Here is a 21,073-nt window from a genome sequence, read left to right as displayed (position 1 = left end):
CAAAGAGATTCTCCCCAGTACATGGCACATCAGTGTGTCTTTCTTGTACCTCTGGTTGGAGATCTGAGGCCCACAGCCATGCCATTCTGTGGGCACCGATTCCCACTGCAGAGACTCTCGATACCATTTTGAAAACATCGTGGGTCGCTCAGACCTCATGTTTTCTGCACTCCATGCCCTTATGCACCAGTGATATGAGGGTGTCCTGCTGCTGTTGAAGCAGCTGCTTGACCACCTCCTGCACCTGCTTCCTAATGTTCCATGAGTACCAGCTCAAGTAGAACTGGTAGGTAACGATGTGGGCAAAGAGCATGGTGCCTTGAAATACCTTCCTCACAAGAGCATCCATCGCTCTATGGTCCTTCCCTGGGGGTGCCAAGGAATTGGTTCAAGAGTGTGTGGCCCTCCTGAGGGCATCCTCCATTAATAACTGAAATGGGATGGCTTCTGCCATCTCCCTCACAAATCTTGTGAAGGTCAAGTCCTCAGGTGGAGATTTCCTTCACTCCTCTGCTGGAGAAAGGTCTGATGGGAGAACCTCGGAAGAGGGGTCCAAAGCATTACCCCCCCCCCAGGAAGTCATGAAGTTCCATTTAAAAAAAAAAAAAGGATTACAATATTTAATATTCTTAATACTAATAGTAATTTAGGCAGCTATAAATCGGGGCAGGGATCGAGCTAAGAGAAGCGCCTACTGCTGATTAATTCTGCATTTATTCAATGATGTATTTATTTACATTATATCTTACAAGGTTTCTTGGTAACAGATTTCATAAATAAAATTCTGCATGGAACACAGCCCTAAAGCCTACATGTTTGGAGAGTGCGTGGGAATATTCTGGAAGTGAGGTAAAGGATGGTACACTGTGGAAGGTAACACAGAAAGGTGCTTTGTCCATCGTGATCTGCTGTTTTTGTTCTAAATAATTCTAGATTTGGTTCCTCCACATTTGATTAAAAGAACAAGCAAATGTGAAGGCTCAGGGAATGTAGAGACAAAAGATTTGAGGAAATCAAGGTAATAGAAATTGGGTCCTGGACACTTCTAGATGTAACATTCTTGCCTTCCTTGACATCTCCTCCGCATTCGACACCGTTAGCCATCCCATTCTCCTACAGCGGCTAACTGAAATCGGTATTACAGGTGTTGCCCACAATTGGTTCAACTCCTACCTTAGTAATAGAGATTACAAAATCCAGCTAGGAAATCACGTATCCAAGGCCATCCCCCTCAACCGAGGTGTCCCTCAGGGATCCTCCCTATCCTCAACCCTATTCAATATTTACATTCTGCCCCTCTGTCACTTCCTCTCCAGTCTAAACCTCCCTCATTACATATATGCTGATGATGTTCAGCTGCTTATACCCATCACTGACTCCCTAGCAAAAACCATGGACTTCTGGAATGAAACCCTCCAGTCCATTAACAATCTCCTTTCCTCCATCCACCTTGCTCTTAATACCAATAAAACTGAAATTATGCTCATCTCACCCCAAAGCCAACCGATCCTCCCCCCTTTTCCTCAGTTCCAATTTACTCAACAAGTCCGTGATCTGGGTATCATTCTTGATGGTCACGTCACACTAAAGAAATTCATAAATAACATTCTAAAAGACGGCTTCTTTAAACTCCACACACTAAAAAAACTCAAACCCTTATTACATCCCCCCGATTTCCGTACAGTTCTCCAAACCACAATCTTCGCCAAAACCGACTACTGCAATTCCCTACTCCTCGGCCTACCTAATAATGCCATCCATCCCATTCAAATCTTACAAAACACCACAGCCCGGATCTTGACCAATTTACGTAGACATGACCATATTACACCTGTTCTAAAAGACCTACATTGGCTTCCAATAGCCTCCCGCATACAATATAAGGCTCTCTCTCTCATCCACAAAGCCCTATACAATCCCGAAATGAACAGGTTCAATGAATCCTTCCGTTTACACCAGTCTAATAAGCCCACCAGACTAGCACATCTAGCAACCATGCCTATCCCCTCTCCTAAACTCTATAAACTCACTTCCACAAGAGCCCGTGCACTATCGATAGCCGGGCCGACCCTCTGGAACAAAATGCCTGTTGAACTACGGCAAGAAGAATGCCTCAAATCTTTCAAGCGGAAGCTCAAGACCTGGCTCTTTGCAAAAGCATACACTTAATTTTTCACTATACCTCACCACTGTTCCCACTCTCCACACTCCTCCCCTGTTTCCCATTCTACCGCCCCACTCTCCCCTCCCTCTTCTCCGCCACCTTCTTTTCTTTCTCTCTGCCCCCCTCTTTCCTTGCTCTCCTCCCTTCTCTTCCCCATCTTATCTCCTAGCCTGATTAAAATTAACCTCATAGTTTTCTTTCTTTTGTACATATGTATATAATTGCAATTCTTGTATATAATTTTATTGCAAAACTTCCCATATTATTGTTCCCCCCTCTCGTTAATGCCTTGTTATCATGTTTTTTACTGTTCAATGTAAAGCGCCATGCCGTGCGTTTGTTTTTGCGTTACAATGTGAACCGATATGATATCCTGGATGAATGTCGGTATATAAAAATTTTAAATAAATAAATAAATAAATAAATAACATTTCTGAATGGGGGGGGGGGGGTAACCTGCACAGAACAGCAGTTTCTACCCAAACAACTTGCTGGGCAGACTAGATGGGCCATTTACTATGTTACTATGTTATATTATTGCTGCTGCTGCTGCTAGAAGTAGGCCCCATTTTCATAAGAGGGCAGCTGAGCACCTGATTTAAGGCACCTTAATATGCTAATGCTGTCTAGTCTGGATTACTGTAATATTTTATATAGAGGGCCCTTCATTTTCAGTTTTATTTTACGTTCCCCAAGAATTTATCAGTATTTATTATAACCAACAAAGAAAACCAAGATAAAATCATTGGGGGAAGGGGATTGGGGGAGGAAGTAGTCATTTTTTCCACTGGTTGGCTATAATTAACACTGATAACCTCACACCATATAAAACCCATCCTATATATTCTACACTGGCTCCCCTTGGAAGCCAAAATAAAATTCAAAATTCTTTGCCTCACCTTCAAATGTATGAACAGATTTAACCCCAGAATACCTTTCGCAGCTCCTGACACCCTACATCCCTTCTAGAGAACTCTGTTCTTCACAAATGGCCCTTCTTGTCACCCCACTGTTGACTGCTGCAAAACTCTCCTGCATGAGGCAGAGAGCTTTAACTGTTAAGCTCCCTGACTGTGGAATGAGATTCCATAGCCCATTCACCTTCTGGAAGAGATCATAGCGCGGTTGGGTCACCAATCCCACCCGCAATCCGATCCACTATAACACCATTCCACCTGCTCAAACCCTTGAACGGCCCATCCAGTCCTTCCTCAACTGATTACAAAGTAACACCAATCTTCAAGCTCTGACCCATTCATATAAAATGAGTTTCTTCCCTCTTCTCTACCAACAATCCCATTAACTGCAAAGGCATCTTGCAACCTCAGCTACACTATACTCTTCCTTTAGCAGCCTGTCACAGCAGATGACAATCACATATCTGAAAATATAAACGAAAGGCTCCAGAACCTAGTGGCCTCCTACTCGGTCAAATTCACCATCATACGGTCGTTACTTCAAGACCAGTTTAATTATATAATGTGTATGATCCTGGTTTTCTCTCTTGTTTCTTGGTTCTTTCAATAGTTCTGGTTCGTTGTTCAATGTCCAATTGTTCTGTTTATTGAACTTCACTTTGAGAGATTTATGTTAATTGGTAAGGCACTCCAGTCCATATGTGTTTCTAAATGAATAAATAAATTCCCAGGGACAATAAAATAAAATAAAATGAAAGTCCCAATACTGACTGAGTAAATGTAACATCAGCACATGCTAGAGAGACAGAGTTCCTGGATGGAATAAATGATAGCTTTATGGAGCAAATGGTTCAGAAACCGATGGGAGAGGAAGCTCTTTTAGATCTAATACTTAGTAGAGAGCAGGATTTGGTGAGAGAGGTAATGGTGGTTGGGCCACTTCACAATAATAATAATAATAACATGGTCAAATTTGAATTAATGATTGGAAGGGGGACAATAAGTAAATCCATAGGCTCTAACACTAAACCTTCAAAAGGGAAACTTTGATAAAATCAGAAAAATAGAAAAAATGAAAGGTGCAGTTGCAAATGTTAAGTGTACAACAGGCATGGACATTGTTAAAAAATACCATCTTAGAAGCGAAATTCATATGTATTCCATGAATTAAGAAAGGTGGAAGGAAGGCAAAACAATTGCTGGTATGGTAAAAGGTGAGGTGAAAGAGGCTATTTTAGCCAAAAGATTTTTTTTCAAAAATTGGAAGAAGTATCCTTCTGAAGAAAATAGGAAAAAGCATAAGCATTGGCAAGTTAAATGTAAAACATTGATAAGACAGGCTAAAAGAGAATTTGAAAAGAAGTTGCCCATACAGGCAAAAACTCATAATAAAAACTTTTAAAAATATATCCGAAGCAGGAGGCCTGAGAGGAAGTCATTTAGATCGTTAGATGATTAAGGGGTTAAAGGGACACTTAGGGAAGATAAGGCCATCGCGGAAAGACCAAGCAAATTCTTTGCTTCCGTGTTTACCAAGGAGGATGTTGGAGAAATACCTTTTCCAGAGATGGTTTTCAAGGATGACAATTCAGATGAACTGAACCAAATCACGGTTAGCTTGGAAGATGAAGTAGCCAGAATGACAAATTGAAGAGTAGCAAACCACTTGGCTTGAATGGTATACAACCCAGGGTTGTGAAGAAACTCAAAAATGAAATTTCAGACCTATTACAAGTAATTTGTAACCTATCATTAAAATCATCCTTTGTACCTGAAGACTGGAAAGTAGGCAATATAACTCCGATATTTAGAAAGGGCTTTAGAGATGATCCGGGAAACTATAGACCGATAAGCCTGACTTCAGTGCAGGGACAAATTGTGGAAACTTATAAAGAATAAAATCAGAGAACATATAGATAGACATTATTTACTGGGACACAGCCAGAATGGATTTACCCAAGGAAGTCTTGCCTCACAAATCTGCTACATTTTTTTGAAGGGTGAATAAGAATGTTGCTATAGGTGAATCGGCAGATGTGGTGTATTTGGATTTTCAGAAGGCATTTGACAAAGTCAATCCTGAGAGGCTTCTAAGAAAACTAAAAAGTCATAGGATAGGAGATTATGTCCTTTGTGGATTCCAAATTGCTAAAAAGACAGGAAACAGAGAGTAGCATTAAATAGTCTGTTTCACAGTGGAAAAAGGTAAACAGTGGAATGCCTCAGGGATCTGTACTTGGACGGATGCTTTTTAATATATTTGTAAATGATCTGGAAAGAGGTACGACGAGTAAGGTAATCAGATTTATAGATGACACAAAATTATTCAGAGTAGTTAAATCACAAGTGGATTGTGATAAATTGCAGGAGGACCTTGCGAGTCTAGAAGATTGGGTGTCCATATGGCAGATGAAATTGAATGTGGACAAGTGCAATGTAATGCAGCCTGTTGAACACTTTTAACCTTTGCAGCTGCACCTTTGATAGACCCTTGGTCTGACCCAGCATGGCAATTTCTTATGTTCTTATGTTCTTAAAGAAAAATGACCCATGCTGTAGGTATACAATGTTAGGTTCTATTTTAGGAATTATCACCCAGGAAAAAGATCTGGGTGTCATATTTGATATTACATTGAAATCGTCAGCTCAGTGTGCTGTGGTAGCCAAAAAAGCAGCAGAATGTTAGGAAGGGAATGGCAAATAAATAGGAGGAATGGCAAATAAATAGGAGGAAAAGAAGCACAAAAACCCAAGTTTTGATGTTCAAAAACACAGACTTTGATGAAATGGGGAAGTACCTGGAGGAAGAACTAAAAGGCTGGGAAAACGAGAGAGATGTGGATCAACAGTGGACCAATCTAAAAGGAGCAATCACCAAGGCAACTAATCTATATGTTAGAAAAGTAAAGAAAAGCAAAAGAAAAATGAAACCTATCTGGTTCTCAAAGGAGGTGGCTGACAAAATAAAGGCTAAAAGAACAGCATTCAAGAAATATAAAAGATCCCAAAAGGAGGAACACAAAGAAGAATATCTGGTAGAACTGAGGGAGACGAAGAAATTAATCAAGATGGCAAAAAGTCAAGCGGAAGAGAGGATTGCCAAAGAGGTAAAGAGTGGTAACAAAACATTTTTCAGATATATCAGTGAAAAGAGAAAAGTTCAAAATGGTATAGTGAAATTGAAAGGTGGAAAGGATCAATGCGTGGAGAGAGACGAAGAAATGGCAGAAATATTAAATGAATACTTCAGTTCTGTGTTCACTAAAGAGGACCCTGGAGAAGGACCGACACTAGTTAACAAGAAACTGGAGGGGAATGGAGTAGATGTAACTCCATTTACAGTAGAAAATGTATGGGAAGAGCTGGTGAAACTGAAAGTGGACAAAGCCATGGGGCCTGATGAAGTTCATCCCAGAATACTGAGGGAGCTCAGAGATGTGCTGGCGGGTCCGCTGTGTGACCTATTCAATAGATCCCTAGAAACGGGAGTGGTGCCGAATGATTGGAGGAGAGCGGTGGTGGTCCCGCTTCACAAGAGTGGGAACAGAGAAGAGGCTGGTAACTACAGACCGGTTAGCCTCACTTCAGTGGTGGGAAAAGTAATGGAGTCACTGTTGAAAGAGAGAATAGTGAACTATCTACAGTCGGGAGAATTGCTGGACCAGAGGCAGCATGGATTCACCATTGGAAGATCCTGTCAGACAAATCTGATTGACTTTTTTGACTGGGTAACCAAGGAATTGGATCGAGGAAGAGCACTCGATGTCATCTACTTGGATTTCAGCAAAGCTTTTGACACTGTCCCGCACAGGAGACTGGTGAATAAAATGAGAAGCTTAGGAGTGAGTGCCGAGGTGGTGGCCTGGATTGCAAACTGGTTGACGGACAGAAGACAATGTGTGATGGTAAATGGAACTCTCTCTGAAGAGAGAGCGGTTTTAAGCGGTGTACCGCAGGGATCGGTGTTGGGACCGGTCCTTTTCAATATCTTTGTGAGCGACATTGCGGAAGGGATAGAAGGTAAGGTATGTCTTTTTGCGGATGACACTAAGATCTGCAACAGAGTGGACACGCCGGAAGGAGTGGAGAGAATGAGACGGGATTTAAGGAAGATGGAAGAGTGGTCGAAGACATGGCAGCTGACATTCAATGCCAAGAAGTGCAAAGTCATGCATATGGGGAGTGGAAATCCGAATTAACTGTATTCGATGGGGGGAGAAAGGCTGATGTGCACGGAGCAGGAGAGAGACCTTGGGGTGATGGTGTCTAATGATCTGAAGTCGGCGAAACAATGTGACAAGGCGATAGCTAAAGCCAGAAGAATGCTGGGCTGCATAGAGAGAGGAATATCGAGTAAGAAAAGGGAAGTGATTATCCCCTTGTACAGGTCCTTGGTGAGACCTCACCTGGAGTATTGTGTTCAGTTCTGGAGACCGTATCTCCGAAGAGACAGAGACAAGATGGAGGCGGTCCAGAGAAGGGTGACCAAAAAGGTGGAAGGTCTTCATCAAATGACTTATGAGGAGAGATTGAAGAATCTAAATATGTACACCCTGGAGGAAAGGAGGAGCAGAGGTGATATGATACAGACTTTCAGATACTTGAAAGGTTTTAATGATCCAATGACAACGACAAACCTTTTCCATAGGAAAAAAATCAGCAGAACCAGGGGTCACGATTTGAAGCTCCAGGGAGGAAGATTCAGAACCAATGTCAGGAAGTATTTCTTCACGGAGAGGGTGGTGGATGCCTGGAATGCCCTTCCGAAGGAAGTGGTGAAGACCAGAACTGTGAAGGACTTCAAAGGGGCGTGGGATAAACACTGTGGATCCATAAAATCAAGAGGCCGTCAATAAAGAGTGGGTGGCTCGCCAGAATGACGGCTACTGCCTGGAGATAATACCCTTATTCAATAAACATACACATGGTTACTGTGACTCCAACATCACTCTAAGCTACAACAGCAAGAGGAAATGTGGAAAAAAGGATTCGCACTCACAAAGTGGGGAGTAGCTGGCTTGTTACGGCGGTTACTACCCCAAACCAAATAAGCCTGATACTTCACTTTCAATGCATATCCAGCATAGCTCTCTGCTTCAACGGCAGGGGAGAAGAAAAACTGATACTTCACGCATAGCTCTCTGCTTCAACGGCAGGGGAGAAGAAAAACTGATACTTCACGCATATCCAGCATAGCTCTCTGCTTCAACGGCAGGGGAGAAGAAAAACTGATACTTCACGCATATCCAGCATAGCTCTCTGCTTCAACGGCAGGGGAGAAGAAAAAAGGATTCGCACTCACAAAGCGGGGAGTAGCTGGCTTGTTACGGCGGTTACTACCCCAAACCAAATAAGCCTGATACTTCACTTTCAATGCATATCCTGCTTCAACCGCAGGGGAGAAGAAAAACTGATACTTCACGCATATCCAGCATAGCTCTCTGCTTCAACGGCAGGGGAGAAGAAAAAACTGATACCTACACGCATATCCAGCATAGCTCCCTGCTTCAACGGCAGGGGAGAAGAAAAACAACCAATAAGGGCTGAATAACACAGTCTGGGTAAAACAAATAAACATGGGTGTAGCTTGCTTATTGCGGCGGTTACTACCCCTACTACCCCTAACTAATCAAGCTTGATATTTCACTTGGTTGCAGCTCCATCACTGCTCTCTACATTAATGGTGGGGGTGGAAGAGAAATAGAACCAAAGAGCTAAGAGAAACAGATAAGTATGAGAAAAAAATGTGAAGCTTGCTGGGCAGACTGGATGGGCCGTTTGGTCTTCTTCTGCCGTCATTTCTATGTTTCTATAATGCCTCTGTATCGCTGAGTGGTTAGACCGCACCTTGAATACTGTGTACAATTCTGATTGCCACATCTCAAAAACGAAATAGTTGTTCTGGAGAAAGTACAGAGAAGGGCAACCAAAATGATAAAGGTCTTAGAATGGCTCCCCTATGAGGAAAGGCTAAAGAAGTTAGGGCTTTTAGCTTAGAGAAGAGATGGCTGAGGGGGGATATGAATGAGGTCTTTAAGATCATGAGAGGTCTAGAATGAGTTAATGTAAATTAGTTATTTACTCTTTTGGATAATACTAGGGGCACTCCATGAAGTTTCAAGAAGCAAATTTAAAACAAATCAGAGAAAGTTCTTTTTCACTCAAGTCACAATTAAGCTCTGGAATTCATTGCCAGATAATGTGGTTAGTGCAGTTAGTGTAGCTGGGTTTAAAAAGGTTTGGATAAGTTCCTGGAGGAGAAGTCCATAAACTGCTATTAATCAATAGGGAATAAGCACTGTTTGTTGCCAGCAACAGTAGCATTATGCTAGAAACTATTATTCAGATTGTGATGATATGTGAACAGATGCAGGGGCAGATTTAGTTCTCTGCTGCCACAAGGCACTTATTTAGCGCCACGTTCCTCCAATCCCCAGCCCCTGACCAGCCCCCCCCCAGCAGCAAACCTTCCAGAATTGCGATCCTGGATCCAGCTACCAGCGCCGGTAACAATCCTCACAGGGACATAAACACAGGTCCTGTCCCTCTGCGCTTCCCTGCTGGGGGTCGAGGCCTGCTGTGAGCATAGGCTTAGTTCCTGCACTTGCTTCCTTATGAGGATCACCAAGAGCAGAGATTTGGCAGAAGGGCAGTGGCCATGGCAGCAGCAAGTAGGGTGGGAATCCAGAGTGGTGGGGGAAGTGGGAGAAGGGAATTTGCTGACCTCCCCTTCCAACTTTTGCCTTCTTAGGCAAAGGCCTAGTAGGCCTGTGCATAAATCCAGGCCTGAGTGGATGATACAGAGGAGGTAGTTGGGGGAGGATTATATTATCATTATACAATACGATGATGCACTTGTATATTGTGATTTTATATGTTGTAAATCGCATCAAGCAGGTTTCGGAGTGGCAATATATAAATATTAAAATCATCTAAAGTCATCAAGAGGTGAACAGAAAAAATTGAATTAACATCAATTAGAGGAGATACTGTCACACTGATATTGCTAATTATGCAGCTGAGTTTTACTGTCTAGGGAGCCATGGACCAAGAAAAATCAGAAGGTCCTTAATCTTCCTGCATACAGAATAGCGGAGCTTTAAGGAATGCATCTGTTTTTAGCTGACTACCATGGATGGCTTCTCTGTCTGCATGTTCCACAATAATAAAGTGTTATGAAAAATCCACACTGCGGCAGTATTTCAGATTTCCTTTTTTTTCCCCCTGCTTATTAGGGAAATATAATTTTCTTTCTCTACCTTCGCAAGCAGCTTTTTGGAAATTTTCACTCCACTTCCCAGAAGAAAGGCACCTCATTTCCTGTGCAGTTCCAGATAAGATGAAGCCCGGGTGACAGCTCAGCCGGCATAGAGTCCCAGACTTGGCTGGCTCCTGTCCACAGTCTGATGGGGATATCAGCACATTCTTTGTTTTCTGAATGACAGGGCAGTGGATTTCTGAGGAAAGCAAACATAAGAACATCAATGAATACTAATTAGAATGGGCCCGATTTATATAAAATGTTTATTTTCTGCTAGGCACAGAATAGGAAAAGAACTTGGATGATAAACCAGTCAACCATAGTACAAACAATTAGAGAACACCACCAGCCTTTTACATTATTTCAGAAGTGATATTTATACCTATGGAGACCCAAAATCATTCACATTAGCTGAACTGTGTAATGTAAAAAAATGAATGTTTTCAAAGAAACAACTGAGCATTAACTTTGCGATGCAGCACCATCAACTGTATGTCTTGATACAAGATAATATTAACAGGATTAGGCAGTTTACAACTCGTTTCAATCCCAAGGTACACCTCCAATAACGAAAATGTTGTGTGGAACACCAATGCCCAGGAGCAGACAGTGCAGGCATGGACAGGATTCATATGGCCAGAAGAAAGACTAGAAAAGCACTGAAAGCCCACCAGCCTCCCTTCCAAATTATAAAACAAAGGAAGAGAGGGGCTAGATATACATGAACCCATCACAATGGATCAGATCCTTCTTTAGACAAGTGCAGGAGAAGGGAGAAGTTGGTGTGGTGTGGGCAGACGCCACAGTTAGTTACTGTGACTGCTATACGTGGCTGCCAGAGCTCCTCTATTGCAGCGGCTCCTGACACTCAGCAAGTCACACCCAAGGCACAGTGCAGGGGCATCGCCAGAACTGAATTTTTGAGAGGACCTAAGGTTAACACGGTTGGGAGGACACTGTGCTAGCCTTCATCCTATGTCGGGTCTTCACAGAAGTAGCTACAAAACACTTTAATTTCTGGCAACACTCTGTATTGCTTTTCTTTTCACTCTCTCCTCATCCTGGCTACTTTATGGAAGTGTTAATCTCTCTTCTATAGAATAATTATGAAAGGGGGAGGAGTCTAGATGGCGGCCTAAAGCCGGCTCTGCTCTGCTCGGCGCCTCTCTGAGGTTTGTTTCTGCGATTTTCTTTACCTCTAAAATGCCGGCGAAGAGAAAGGGGAAAGTTAAAATCTTCCCCTCGGAACCCCCTTTTCATTCCAGGCAGCGAATGATCGAGCAAAGCCTGGCTACAGCTACACATGTGGGGCCAGGAGATATGGCTGCTGTAGTGAGCGGAGGAGAGCTCACCACAACCTGGGAGGAGGCATCCCTGAGCCCGCTTTACGTCAGGCCTCCACCGTCGGAGCAGAAGGGGCTAAGCAGCTTGTCGGGCAGAGACCTGGAGGGGGTTTCTCGAGTCCCTGACAGCGAGGGAGCAACTGCGGAGAGCACTCCTGGACCAGAGGGGCTGGAGACCATAATGGGAGGATCAGCTGTGTTTCTCCCGGAGGAAACATGTAACGGAGCAAACGGTGGAGATGAAGGTGAGAGGCTGGTGGTGCCTGAAGAGAAATCCTTCGCGTTGATTCAGAAACCAGCCATACTTACCCTTGATTTAATATGGGACCTTGTTACAAATATGGGTAATGCTACCTCACAATGTTCTCTTAAGATTTCTACACTATCACAACAACTAGAGACAGTATGCAAAAATAATGTATTCCAACATCAGGAAAATCAGAAAATGTGTAATCATATTGAAGAGGAGATAAATGTAATTAAGGGAGTACAAAGTACTTTAATTTAAGATGGTGATATCCTGAATAGAAGGACTGAATTTGTTGAAAATAGGTTGAGACACCTAAACCTGCGTTTTCTAAACTTCCCAAGAGTGTTTGGGGAACTACCACGTTTTACTTTAAAGAGGTTTTTCCTTGATATTCTAGAATTTTCCTTGGAAGTGATTCCCCCCCCCCCCCCCCTTGGATAAAGTCTATTTTTTGCCATGTGTTTGGGATTTCAAACGCAAGCACCAGCTGTTAATTTGGACAATTTAACAGATTATTTGGAGTCCTCTAATTATGAGGTGATAGAAAGAGCTACACTACTGGTTTCCTTCTTAACTGATAGTGATTTGAGTGATGTTATGAAGAAGTACTTCAAGAAATCTAACATCTTATTTATGGGACAATCTGTGAGAATTTTCCCGGACTTGTCCAAGACTACACAAGAAAGAAGGAAGGGCTTCTTGGCTTTGAGGCAGGATACCCTGGCCATAGGGGCATCCTTCTTTCTAAGATATCCATGCAAATGTCTGGTCACCGGAACACCTTAAAAAGTTTATTGAGTCTAGGAAAATGTTACCATCTGGAGTAAAAATTATTAGTGGCTGTGTTATACTATGTCTTTTCAAGTATTATGTTTCCACTATATTGAAAAAAGGCTCCAGGGACGATCCGGGTAACTATAGACCAGTGAGCCTGACTTCAGTGCCGGGAAAAATAGTGGAAACTATTCTCAAGATCAAAATCGTAGAGCATATAGAAAGACATGATTTAATGGAACATAGTCAACATGGATTTACCCAAGGCAAGTCTTGCCTAACAAATCTGCTTCATTTTTTTTGAAGGGGTTAATAAACATGTGGATAAAGGTGAACCGGTAGATGTAGTGTATTTGGATTTTCAGAAGGTGTTTGACGAAGTCCCTCATGAGAGGCTTCTACGAAAACTAAAAAGTCATGGGATAGGAGGCGATGTCCTTTCATGGATTACAAACTGGTTAAAAGACAGGAAACAGAGAGTAGGATTAAATGGTCAATTTTCTCAGTGGAAAAGGGTAAACAGTGGAGTGCCTCAGGGATCTGTACTTGGACCGGTGCTTTTCAATATATATATAAATGATCTGGAAAGGAATACGACGAGTGAGGTTATCAAATTTGCGGATGATACAAAATTATTCAGAGTAGTTAAATCACAAGCAGACTGTGATACATTACAGGAGGACCTTGCAAGACTGGAAGATTGGGCATCCAAATGGCAGATGAAATTTAATGTGGACAAGTGCAAGGTGTTGCATATAGGGAAAAATAACCCTTGCTGTAGTTACACGATGTTAGGTTCCATATTAGGAGCTACCACCCAGGAAAAAGATCTAGGCATCATAGTGGATAATACTTTAAAATCGTCGGCTCAGTGTGCTGCAGCAGTCAAAAAAGCAAATAGAATGTTAGGAATTATTAGGAAGGGAATGGTTAATAGAAATGGAAAATGTCATAATGCCTCTGTATCGCTCCATGGTGAGACCGCACCTTGAATACTGTGTACAATTCTGGTCGCCGCATCTCAAAAAAGATATAGTTGCGATGGAGAAGGTACAGAGAAGCAGGGCCGGCGGAAGCACTAGGCGAACTAGGCGGTCGCCTAGGGCGCCAGCTTCCCGGGGGCGGCACTGCCCCGGTAAAATTAAGAGAGCCGCGCTCAGCCGCTGCCCCGGTAAAATGAAAAGAGGTGCATTAAGCCGCCGCCCCCCCGAAGCCGCTGCCGGCAGCCCGCCCCAAAAGACCCATCTGACCTCCCCCAGTGGTTCGTGTGCTCCCGGTCTCTCCCGCTGCTCTTCCTTCCCTGCTGCCGTTGCCGCCGGGCTACCAGCACGTTCAAGCCCAGCGGGAACGGCAGCGGTGCAAAGCTGTGGCATCCACGGCTGCCCTTTTCTTCCTCCCGCCCCCCCCAACCCGGAACAGGAAGTGATGCGCGGGAAGGAGAAAGAGCGGTGCCGCATGAAAAAAATAGCGGCGACAGCAGCATCGGTCCCCGAGCACTTGAAGCAGCCGGTAATCGGGAAAGGAGTCAGCAGCATGAGCCTACCGCGGCCGATGGGATTCTTCCTTCTTGGCCTGCGGGGGCTGGAGGAGGAGGAGGAGGCTGTTGCAGCTACCATTTGTGCTGGGGGGGGGAAGTGAGTGAGAGAAAGAGAGAGAAGCAGCCAGCCTGCCTGTGTGTGATTGAGAGCATGTGTGTGTGATTGATTGAGAGAAACTGGTCAGAGAGCTGATGTATGTGTATATGTGAGAGACAATGAAAGTGACTGCTCAAGGAGATGACTGATGTGTGAGAGTGTGAGACAGTCAGGGATGTGACTGATGTGTGTGTGTGTGTGTGTGTGTGTGAAAGAGAGAAAAAGCATGGAAGTGAGAACTCTGGGTATGTGAGAAAGCATGGGAGTAAGAAGCCTGGTGTTGTGGGGGTGTATGTGAAAGAAAGCATTGGAGTGAGAAGCCTGATTATGTGAGAGAGAGCATGGGAGTAGGAAGCCTGTGTGTGTGTGTGTGCATGTATGAGAGAGAGACTGGTTGGTAAGGTGACGGTGTGACTGGTGTGTATGTGAATGTGAGAGAGAGAGAATGTGATTCAGGGAATGAGAAGCCTGTGCACCTGGAGAGCGAGCATGGAAATGAGAGAGAGACTGGTGTATGTGTGTGTGTATGTGTGTGTGTGTGTGTGTGTGTGTGTGTGTGTGTAACAGAGAGAAAGTGATTATGGGAATGAGAAGTCTGTGCATGTGAAGAGAGTGAGCATGGGAGTGAGAACCTGGGTGTGTGTGAGACACAGCATGGGAGGGAGAAGTCTGTATATGTAAGACAGAACAGGTGACTGCTGTGTGTTTGTGTGTATGTGAGAGAGAGAAAGAAAGTGATTATGGGAATGAGAAGCCTGTGCATGTGAAGAGTGAGCATGGGAATGAGAAAGCTGGGAGTGTGTGAGATACAGCATGGGAGTGAGAAGCCTGTATATCTGAAAGAGAACATGGGAGTGGGAAGCCTGTGTGTGTGTGTATGCATGAGAGAGATCAGGTGACTGGTGTGTGTGTTTGTGTATGTGTGTGAGAGAAAGAAAGTGATTATGGGAATGAGAAGCCTGTGCATGTGGAAAGAACAAGCATGAGAGTGAGAGACTGGTGAGTGTGTGAGAAAGAGAAAGTGATTATGAGAGTGAGAAGCCCATATATGTAAGTGGAACACGGGAGTGGGAAGCCTGTGTGTGTATGGCATGAGAGAAACTGTTCAGGAAGGTGACTGGTGTGTTTGTCAAAGACTGTTTGGGAGATGATTGGTGTGTGAGAGACAGAAACTGGTCATGGGGGCATGACTGATATGGTGTGTGTGTGAGAGACATGGGCCTTAAGGAAGAGGACCATGAGTATAGAGCTTAGCCACTACTGCTGCTTCTGGTGTGTGCTACAGCCTGCATGGAAGAGGAGTAAGAAAGCTGCTGGAGGGGGTAAGTAAAGATGGCTTTTTAAGTTTATTTTTCTTGATTGACTGCCATTTTAATTATTTAATATTATGTGATGTGTCTGCTTTTTTTGTTTGAGCAACAAGTATAGCTTTGGTTTATGTTTATTTTATTTATTTTTATTTATTTATTTATAAACGTTTCTATACCGTCGATAAGACAAATCATCTGAATGGTTTACATGGCATAAAAATGTCAAATAAGTGTTCTGTTATAAATACAGACTTCGTTATTTTCATTAATGCACAATGTAAGTTAATTGTGTGTGGAGGCGGGGGGGGGGGGGTGGCATAGCTGATGTTTCGCCTAGGGCGCCTAATACCCTTGCACCGGCCCTGCAGAGAAGGGCAACCAAAATGATAAAGGGGATGGAACAGCTCCCCTATGAGGAAAGGCTGAAGAGGTTGGGGCTGTTCAGCTTGGAGAAGAGATGGCTGAGGGGGAATATGATAAAGGTCTTTAAGATCATGAGAGGTCTTGAACGAGTAGATGTGACTCAGTTATTTACACTTTTGAATAATAGAAGGATTAGGGGGCATTCCATGAAGTTAGCAAATAGCACATTTAAGACTAATCGGAGAAAATTCTTTTTCACTCAACGCACAATTAAACTCTGGAATTTGTTGCCAGAGGATGTGGTTAGTGCAGTTAGTGTAGCTGGGTTCAAAAAAGGTTTGGATAAGTTCTTGGAGGAAAAGTCCATTATTGGCTATTAATCAATTATACTTAGGGAATAGCCAGTGCTATTAATTGCATCAGTAGCATGGGTTCTTCTTAGTGTTTGGGTAATTGCCAGGTTCTTGTGGCCTGGTTTTGGCCTCTGTTGGAAACAGGATGCTGGGCTTGATGGACCCTTGGTCTGTCCCAACATGGCAATTTCTTATGTTCTTATGTTTTCCTCAATTTGTCTGCCTCCCCCCAGGATTGGGGTCTACTGGATACAATGTGTAGTATGGGAAATGGTTTCCTTTTTTCTTCTTATAGATTTGTTACCTAACTTGAGGTATCACATTTGTGTAGCAAAGTGTTATCTTTGTGAAAAAATTTTGAAATCTCAATAAATAATAAATAAAAAAAAAGAATAATTATGAAAACAGGCTTCCGACCAAGCCAGACATTCCTGAAGTTTTAAGTTGCTTTACCTGCCAAAAGTAAATAAAAACTTTGATGGCCTCAAATCTTTACATGACTAGCCCAAGGGTAGTATTGACTCCCTATTCATTAACTTCCTTAAACATATAGATACATAGAAATGACGGCAGAAAAGGACCAAACAGTCCATCCAGTCTGCCCAGGAAGCTTATGGTAGTATCGGCCATGCCATACAGGGGATTGCATCTGCTGTGGCATACAAGTTACCCCCATACTTAGTTTCCCAAACCATTGAAGTCAAGGCCCTAATTGTTACTGAGTCCAATTCCTTGTTATCTCTTATCTCTTGCGGTTGATGCAGAGAGCAATGTTGGAGTTACACCACAAATTTAAGACTTACTGGTTAAGGGTAGTAACAGTCACATTAGTAAGTTACCCCCATGCTTATTTGTTTTCCCAGACTGTAAAATTCAATGTCCTTGTTGATTGCTGTCTGAAACTAATTCCCCTTTTCCTCTTCTCCCCCTGCCGTTAAAGCAGAGAGTAATAATGAGTTGCATCAACAGTATGAAGGCTTATTGGTTAAGGGTAGTAACTGCCACACCAGAAAGTTACTCCCATGTGCTTTTCCACATTTCCATCCTCTAGCCTTTAGGGAGCCACAGTGTTTATCCCATGCCCTTTGAAATCTTTCACTGTTTTTGTTTTCACCACCTCCTCTAGAAGGGCATTCTAGGCATCTATCACCCTCTCTGTGAAGAATATTTCTTGACACTGGTTCTAAGTCATCCTCCCTGGAGTTTTATTTCATGACCCCTAATTCTACTGATTTCTTTCCAACAGCAAAGGTTTGTCGAATGTGCATCATTAAAACCTTTCAGGAATCTGAAGGTCTGTATCATATCTCCCCTGCACCTCATCTCCTCTAGGGTATACATATTTAGTTCATTCAATGTCTCCTCATAAGTCATTTGATGTAGACCTCCCACCATTTTTGTCACTCTTCTCTGGACCACCTCCATCCTGTTTCTGTCCCTTTTGAGATACGGTCGCCAGAACTGAACACAAAGGTGAGACCTCACCAAGGACCTGTACAAGGGGATTATCACCTCCTTTTTCTTACTGGTTATTCCTCTCTCTATGTAGCCCAGCATTCTTCTGGCTTTAGCTATCGCCTTGTCACATTGCTTCGCCGACTTCCGATTGCTAGACATTATCACCCCAAGGTCCCTCTTTTGCTCCGTGCACAACAGCCCTTCATCCCCCATCTCATACAGCTCTTTTGGATTACCACAACCCAGATGCATGACTCTGCACTTCTTGGTATTGAATCCTAGCTGCCATATTTTTGAGCACCGTTCAAGCTTCCTTAAATCACGTCTCATTCTCTGTTATGAGCGAGCTCCTCTGGAGGGAGGAGCTAGCAAGCTGGTTGTCAATGACACCTCAAGAGGGCGGAGTTAGCAATCTGTTATGGATCTGATGCCAGAAGGGTGGAGACATCAGATAGGAGTTAGCATTCTTGTAGGAAAGCTTTGTGTTAGAGCTAGGAGTAGCAATCTGTTGTGTACTAACTCCAGAAGGAGGTGGAGTTACAAGCTATATGAATCTGTTGCTGAAGACCCCTGGAGTGCTTCTCCAAGCGGAGTGCTTGGAGAGGACACTCAGCTGTAGAAGAATGTAGATAGGTGAATCCTTGGGCTGATGGCAGATGACTGCACCCCCAGGAGGATATCCTGAGAGGGACCACCGGCTAGGCTTGAGTATGGAGACAGACACAGAATTCTTTTATTAGACAGGTAGTAGAACCACCAGAGGTGGCAGTAGTGAGCTGCTACACCCAGCAGGGCTGAAGTCCCTCAGGTATTGGAACCACTATCCCAGGGTAGCTGAGCTGTAGAGAAACTATAGATAGTGAGTAGATAGGTCTACTGTGTTCATAGCCAGAACTAGATGACATATCTCACATAAGGTCTTTAGAAGGCTCAGTAGCTGGAAAGGGTACCCCTGGTAAGTCCGAGGAGTGGGTATCCCTGGTAAGTCTGAGGAGGGTTTCGCATAGGTAGCAAAAACCTTTGCTAACTCAATCCGTTAGCAATTTCTGAGACTTTATATATTGGAAGCGGCTGACATCAGTTCAGGGGGACGCCCCTGAGGTTCGTGCCCTTGCTGGTACATCATTCGGAGCACGCGCGCACATGCCCTACGTCATCAGAAACACGGCGGATCCACAGCGTCGTACTGTTCCAGGGACGCCGGAGGAAGATGGCAAGAAGACGCCATGGCAGCAAACTGTCCATCAGGTCCAGAGGAAGTCACCACAGTGGTAAGGAGGGCGGAGTGAGGGCGTCGAGCAGCAACGGACACAACATTCTCTCCACTCCTTCCAGCAGGTCCACTCTGTTGCAGGTCTTATTATCCACAAACAGACAAAATTAACCTTCTATCCCTTCCTCAATGTCAAGCACAAAAATGTTGAACAGGATCGGTCCCAACACCAATCCCTGTGGCACTCCAATTAACATAAGAACATAATGACCATACTGGGTCAGACCAAGGGTCTATCACGCCTAGCATCCTGTTTCTTTCAGTGGCCAATCCAGAATACAAGTTCCTGGGAAGTACCCATGCTACCGATGCCAGTAATAGCAGTAGCTATTCCCTAAGTCAACTTGATCAAAAGCGGTTAATGAACTTTTCCTCCAAGAACTTATTCAAACCTTTTTTAAATCCAGCTACACTAACTGCACTATCCACATCCTCTGCCAACAAATTCCAGAGCTTAATCGTGTGTTGAGTGAAAAATAATTTTCTCCAATTAGTTTTAAATGTGCTACTTGCTAACTTCATGCAGTGTCCCCTAGTCCTTCTATTATCCACAAGAGTAAATAACTGATTCACATCTACCCATTCTAGACTTCTCATGATTTTAAAGACCTCTATCATATCCCCCCTCAGCCATCTCTTCTCCAAGCTGAACAACCCTAACTTCTTTAGCCTTTCCTCATAGGGAAGCTGTTCCATTCCCTTTATCACTTTGGTCACCTTTCTCTGTATCTTCTCCAGTGCAACTATATCTTTTTTGAGATGCGGTGATCAGAATTGTACACAGTACTCAAGGTGCGGTCTCACCATGGAGCTATACAGAGGCATTATGACATTTTCTGTTTTATTCACCATTCCCTTCCTAATAATTCCTAACATTGTTGCTTTTTTGACTGCCGCAGCACACTGAGCCGACGATTTCAATGTATTGTCCACTATGATGCCTAGATCGTTTTCCTAGGTGGTAGCTCTTAATATGGAATCTAACATTGTATAATTACAGCAAGGGTTATTTTTCCCTATAAGCAACACCTTGTACTTGTCCACAATAAATTTCATCTGCCATTGGGATGCTCAGTCTTCCAGTCTCACAAGATCCTCCTGCAATTTATCACAATCCGCTTGTGATTTAACTATTCTGAATAATTTTGTATCATCTGCAAATTTGATAACCTCGATCATCATATTCCTTTCCAGATCATTTATAAATATATTGAAAAGTACTGGTCCAAGTACAGATTCCTGAGGCACTCCACTGTTTACCCTTTTCCACTGAGAAAATTGACTATTTAATCCTACTCTCTGTTTCCTGTCTTTTAACCAGTTTGTAATCCACGAAAGGACATCGCCTCCTAATCCATGACTTCTTCGTTTTCTTAGAAGCTTCTCAAGAGGGACTGCAATCTCCCCAACATCCTCATTAGTAACAACCCTCTCTCTTCAGAGTAGGTTCCATTTACCATCACACGCTGTCTTCTATCCATCAACCATTTTGTAATCCACACCACCACCTTGGTGCTCACTCCCAAGCTTCTCATTTTATTCACAAGCCTTCTATGTGGGACCGTATCAAAAGCTTTGCTGAAATCCAAGTAGATCATGTGGAGCATTCTTCCTCGATCCAATTCTTTAGTCACCCAATCAAAAAAATCAATCAGATTTCTCTGATAGAACCTACCCCTGGTGAATCCATGCTGCCTCGGGTCCAGCAATCCTCCTGAGTGTAGATAGTTCACTATTCTTTCCTTCAGCAGAACTCCATTACTTTTCCCACCACTGAGGTAAGGCTAACCAGCCTGTAGTTTCCAGCCTCCTCTCTGCTCCCACTCTTGTGAAACGGGACCACCACTGCTCTTCTCCAATCACTCTGCATCCCTCCTGTTTCCAGGGATCTATTGAACAGGTCGTGCAGCGGACCAGCCAGCACATCTCTGAGCTCCCTCAGTAGCCTGGGATGAACCTCATCAGGCCCCATG

At 43.5% G+C, this 21,073-nt stretch overlaps 1 protein-coding gene across 1 annotated transcript in view; it reads right to left on the bottom strand.

The window, feature by feature from the left end:
- Positions 1–21,073, bottom strand: part of SVEP1 (sushi, von Willebrand factor type A, EGF and pentraxin domain containing 1) — a 534,033-nt gene that overhangs the window by 325,349 nt on the left and 187,611 nt on the right. Inside the window, exon 7 of the mRNA XM_029614894.1 lies at positions 10,341–10,538. Coding sequence (XP_029470754.1) covers positions 10,341–10,538 — 198 coding nt within the window. The remainder of the gene's footprint in view (positions 1–10,340; positions 10,539–21,073) is intronic.

This window comes from Rhinatrema bivittatum, chromosome 1 (genome assembly GCF_901001135.1).
Source record: "Rhinatrema bivittatum chromosome 1, aRhiBiv1.1, whole genome shotgun sequence".
Lineage (NCBI taxonomy): Eukaryota > Metazoa > Chordata > Amphibia > Gymnophiona > Rhinatrematidae > Rhinatrema > Rhinatrema bivittatum.
Note: the sequence above shows the minus strand (reverse complement) of the source record. Positions and strands in the feature narration are given on the sequence as shown.